We start from the raw sequence: 5484 nt of genomic DNA, 5'->3' as shown, positions 1-5484 counted from the left end.
CGGCAGCTCTCAGCCCCTTACGAAAGCAAAGAGACGTTAGCAAGGACTCGATAGCCCCGACAGCTGTCCTTCCGCAAGGCTCCAGCGCTCCTCCGACGGCCACAACATCACATGAACAGGGTGCCAAAACCTCTCTGGCTGCCACGACGACATGTACTTAGGGCACTAGCTCCTCTCTGCTAGACACGTTAGCACACTGCTACATCTCCTATTGTACACCTGAGCCCTCTCCTTACGCCTATAAAAGGAAGGCCCAGGGCACTCGTACGGAGGGTTGGCCGCGCGGGGAGGACGGGACGGCGCGTGCAGGCCTCTCGCTCCCTCCCACGCGGACGCTTGTAACCCCCTACTGCAAGCGCACCCGACCTGGGCGCAGGACAAACACGAAGGCCGCGGGTTTCCCCTTTACGCATGTCTCCCTGTTTTCCCCCTTCGTGCTCCGTCTCGCGCCGACCCATCTGGGCTGGGACACGCGGCGACAATTTACTCGTCGGTCCAGGGACCCCCGGGGTCGAAACGCCGACACTATTAAACAAATTTGGATGTAGCTAAATGTACACTATTAACAAACCAAACAACAATAGAACATTGTCTTTCTATACCTATTTGTTTTATGTTATTGTCCTGCCAATCAATCACTAGTCAAACATCAATATCATTTGTATTTGTATTAAATTATGAGCTTCCGTTAGTATTTCCGTTTCCGTTCGTTTTTGCAATTCCGTTTATCCCGCTCTCATTTCCATTCCCAACTATTTCGTACCTGATTCTGTTTCCGATGATAAAATACAGATACGAAAACAAGAGAGATTTCTCGTCGGTTTCTGTCCGTTGTCATCCCTACTAATATGGTAGCATTATTTTCCGTAGTATGCATGCCAATGTGTGCATGGATAGTGATGCAGGACAGGTGTCAGGCAGGGACAATCAGCTGCAGCCTGATGGGACAAATTAAATAAAATGATTTGGATAAGATCACCAGCGGCGTCTGTCAGCCGCAGCGGGCAACGGAACGGACAGACGGGTAGATAAGCTGACGCAATGATCAGTCTCCAACTAGATCGCGTCCATTTGATTATAGTCCTAATCCTAGTCGTTAATAATTTGATTAGGGATAAGCGCCCGTGCCATCCATCGCCGTCGCTCCCCGGCTCCACCGGCAACTCTCTATAAATACAGCTCCCAGCGCACAGCGAGACTCTCTCAATTCCCCACTCATATAGTCATATTTGCTCAGCCTTTTGCAAACGAGTTGAAATCACCTTGTTCAAATCGTCCCCTCCTCTCTCTCGCTCGCTTGCCAAGCACAATCTTCTGCGCGTTCGTCTTGCGGATTTGTTAATTGGTTGGTCAGCTCCTCTCTGACCCAGAGGCAAAGCCATGGCTCTCACGCTGCGTTCCTCGACATCGTTCCTGTCGCCTGTGGACCCCACGTCCAAGCTCCTCCACAAGCCCGCCGACGAGGCGCAGCCCTGCTGCGTCGCCGTACCCCCAGCGCCCGGCCGCAGGCCGCGCGCGCTCAGGGCGGCCGCGGCCGCTGCGACCTCACCGGCGACGGGCCGCGCGCCGGCGGAGGCGGGCGAGCTGCTGCACGGCGGCGGCGCGGACCAGCACCACGGGCTGCCGCGCGGCGGGGTGCCGGTATACGTGATGCTGCCGCTGGACACGGTGGGGCCAGGCGGCCAGCTGTCGCGGCAGCGCGCGTTGGCGGCCAGTCTGATGGCGCTGCGGGGCGCCGGGGTGGAGGGCGTCATGGTGGACGTGTGGTGGGGCGTGGTGGAGCGGGAGGGCCCCGGCCGCTACGACTGGGAGGCCTACGCCGAGCTCGTGCGCATGGTGGAGCGAGCCGGCCTCCGACTCCAGGCCGTCATGTCCTTCCACCAGTGCGGTGGCAACGTCGGCGACACCTGCAAGTAAGCATCTCCGTTCCATGAATCACCTTGTCTGGGTTATCTGGTAGCTGTAGCAATCACGCTGTTTATTTTGCCACTAGATTTGTTTTGAGCTGAACTATTGATGCTTGAGCTGAACACTTAGAGGTGTCTGGTTTAATAAATTCGTCTCTGTCATTTAGTTTCCATCTCTATAATTAGTTTTATAATTAAAATATACTTCATCGGTTTTTTTTTTTTTGCAGTTTAGTTCAAAAATAACTAGTTGTTTGTTGCGGTTTAGTTCAAAAATAACTAGTAGATGATAAATATTCAATAACAGAGATAATATTTAATATCTATAATTGTTATTGAAATATTTGATGTTACACTTTAGCTAGGTGGAATCAAACACTCACCTTCAAAGGCGTCTAATCTAATCTAAAAGAATGAGGGCTCCTTTGGTTCATAGGATTTTCAAAGGAAAAATGTAGGAACCATGAATCCTTTGGAATTAGCACTGTAGAGCCGTTTGGTTCGTAGGAAACAACCTGACGAAAATCTTTGGAAATTTTCCTATCCTCCAACTTCTATAGGAAAACCATAGGAAAGAAACAATCCACTCTGACCTCTTTTTTTTCTGCAGCTCGCATAGGATCGAGGCAAACAGCTGGTTATTTAGTCCGTGCTGAGCAAGCAACAACAATAAAAAATAACACTTTGTAAATCAATACATACGTAAGCTATGATGAGTTACATTAACTACATAGTATACTCTAAGCATTCCTATGTTTGTCCTGTGTCATCCAAACGTCTCTTTAGGGATTTTTCCTTTGGTTTTGAATCCTCTGTTTTTCATATCAATTCCTTTCCTATTCCTATGTTTTTCCTATTCCTATGATTTTGGATTCCTGTGTTCCAAAGGAGCCCTGAAGCTCAAACAGGGGTGGGGGTTACTGGGTTCGGTAGACGGTTACTTCGCTTAATCTGTAGTTTCCCGCTTTTCATTTGCTGGTTTCTTGCACGCAAGGACTTGGTATGTCTGGGTCGGCAAGCAATCAGAGCACTATACCCGAAAGAGAACAGACAGAGAGACGCCCCTATCACAGGAATTGAAGGGAGAATTGTGCCTGATCATCATTTTGCAAACGTCTAATCAAGATCACAAATTGTGCGTGAGTAAAGCTTGTAGTGTTAAACTGCGAACCAACAACAGCGAATTGTGCCCAATATAAGTTGGCGCAATTAATTTTGCAACAGATTTAAATAAAAACAGAGTATGCGTAACAAACTTGGATGAAAAGGGTGAACGATTTCTTTGTTGTTGGTACTCTTAATTGACTGATTGACGTTTGCAGCATCCCGTTGCCGCCATGGGTGCTGGAGGAGATGAGCAGCAACCCGGACATCGTGTACACGGACAGGTCCGGCCGCCGGAACCCCGAGTACATCTCCCTCGGCTGCGACACGCTGCCGGTGCTTAAGGGCCGGACCCCCATCCAGGTCTACACCGACTACATGCGCAGCTTCCGCGAGAGATTCCGTGACTACCTCGGCAATGTCATCGCGGTAATGACCAGTTAAAACCACACCGTTATCACGATCGATTAGCATTGCGATAGCAGTTGAGCATAATAATTTCATGATGCTGTGATCCTTAGACTAAACCACTTGTGTTTCACTGGTACACAGGAGATCCAAGTGGGCATGGGTCCTTGTGGAGAGCTGAGGTATCCTTCATACCCTGAGGCCAACGGAACCTGGCGTTTCCCGGGCATCGGCGAGTTCCAATGCTATGATAAGGTAGGGAACAACAAAGCGCACTTTGATAATAAATTGTTGGAATGGTATTCAGAGTTGCTGCCGGTGAACGTTTGCTGAATTGTTGTGCGTGCTTGCGTTGTTGGTACAGTACATGCGGGCTTCGCTGGAAGCGGCGGCGGTGGCGGCGGGTCACCAGGAGTGGGGGAGGGGCGGACCCCATGACGCCGGGGAGTACAAGCAGATGCCCGACGACACGGGCTTCTTCCGGCGCGAGGGCACTTGGAGCACAGAGTACGGGCATTTCTTCCTGGCGTGGTATTCAGGCATGCTGCTGGAGCACGGCGACCGCGTCCTTGCCGCGGCCGAGGCCGTGTTCGGCGGCACGGGCGCAACGCTCTCCGCCAAGGTCGCCGGCATCCACTGGCACTACCGGACTCGGTCCCATGCGGCGGAGCTCACGGCCGGGTACTACAACACGCGGGACCGCGACGGGTACGCGCCGATCGCGCGCATGCTGGCCAAGCGCGGCGCCGTGCTCAACTTCACATGCATGGAGATGAAGGACGAGCAGCAGCCGAAACACGCCAGCTGCTCCCCGGAGCTGCTTGTGCAGCAGGTCAAGACCGCGGCCAGCGCCGCCGGGGTGGAGCTCGCCGGCGAGAACGCGCTGGAGCGGTACGACGAGGCGGCGTTCTCGCAGGTGGCGTCGACAGCGCGCGGCGCCGGCCTGGCCGCGTTCACGTACCTGCGCATGAACAAGACGCTCTTTGACGGCGACAACTGGCGGCAGTTCGTGTCCTTCGTCAGGGCCATGGCCGACGGCGGCGCGAGACCAGCACTGCCACGGTGCGACACGGGGCACTCGGACCTGTACGTCGGGTTCCTCGACGCCGCCAAGAAGAGCAAGGCGCCGGAGGCTGAGGGCGCCGCCACCGCCGCGGCATTGTAGGTGGATGCTCATGCCTGTGCGTGCACACAGACACATGCGCCGTGCTGTTGTATAACGTGCACCGGAGAAGGGGAACTGTATGTATAGATTCAGGGCCTTGCAGGTTGCAGAGTTTTATAGGCTGTAATCGAGCAGGTCGGTAAGGAGGCAGGCATGTCAGAACTTAGGCTGTCTTCAGTTCATTTGTCCCATTTGGAACTGTATTGTTATAAGTCTAATCTCTGTAGAGAGAATTCTATATGGTGTTATTTTCCATACTAACATAATATACATATAATAAAATATAATATAAGGATGAAACATATACTTTTAATAGAAAGTTCTATATTTTTTATAGATATTTAATTATAAAGATAAATGCATCGGTGGCAGCTGATCTTGTTAAGAGATGTCACTTAGGTCGTGTTTGTATCCCACTGGCTAATTATTTGCTAGTGGCTAACAATTAGTCGGTAAATAATTAGCTAGCAACAATTACTTAGGGTATGTTTGAAGTCTTGGCTGATGGATGTTTTTTTATATGATCTATTAGCATATATTAATTGGCTAATGGCTAAACATTTTGCCAGCCCTACAACTAACAATTAGTCAATTTATTAGCCAGCCCGTATAGAGGCCAATATGCTAAAATTAGCCGACAAACTGTTTGCCACACGGATCCAAACAGACCCTTAAATAGGAAATAGGGTCAAACTAATTGAAAGGGAAATAGGGTCAAACCTTTTCCTAAATGATTTTGGTGGTTGAATTGTCCAACACAAATAATTGGACTAACTAGTTTGCTCTAGATTATAAGTTCTACAGGTGCCAAAGGTTCAACACAAACCAATAAAAAGTCCAAGAAAGGGTTCAAAAAAAAGAGCAAAAGACAACCGAAGGCTGCCCTAGTCTGGCGCACCG

The 5484-nt window shown here is 50.7% G+C and overlaps 1 protein-coding gene across 1 annotated transcript; it reads left to right on the top strand.

Moving 5' to 3' along the window:
- The first annotated feature begins 1106 nt into the window (after positions 1-1106).
- On the top strand, positions 1107-4871 carry LOC103637673 (beta-amylase 3, chloroplastic). Its single transcript, XM_008660243.4, has 4 exons — positions 1107-1913; positions 3230-3440; positions 3564-3674; positions 3784-4871. The coding sequence occupies exons 1-4, from the start codon at positions 1381-1383 to the stop codon at positions 4582-4584; spliced, it is 1656 nt and encodes a 551-aa protein (XP_008658465.1). The 5' UTR covers positions 1107-1380; the 3' UTR covers positions 4585-4871.
- The last annotated feature ends 613 nt before the right edge of the window (positions 4872-5484 follow it).

Source organism: Zea mays, chromosome 1, assembly GCF_902167145.1.
Source record: "Zea mays cultivar B73 chromosome 1, Zm-B73-REFERENCE-NAM-5.0, whole genome shotgun sequence".
NCBI classification, from domain to species: Eukaryota; Viridiplantae; Streptophyta; class Magnoliopsida; order Poales; family Poaceae; genus Zea; species Zea mays.
This window is presented reverse-complemented; position numbering and strand designations above follow the sequence as displayed.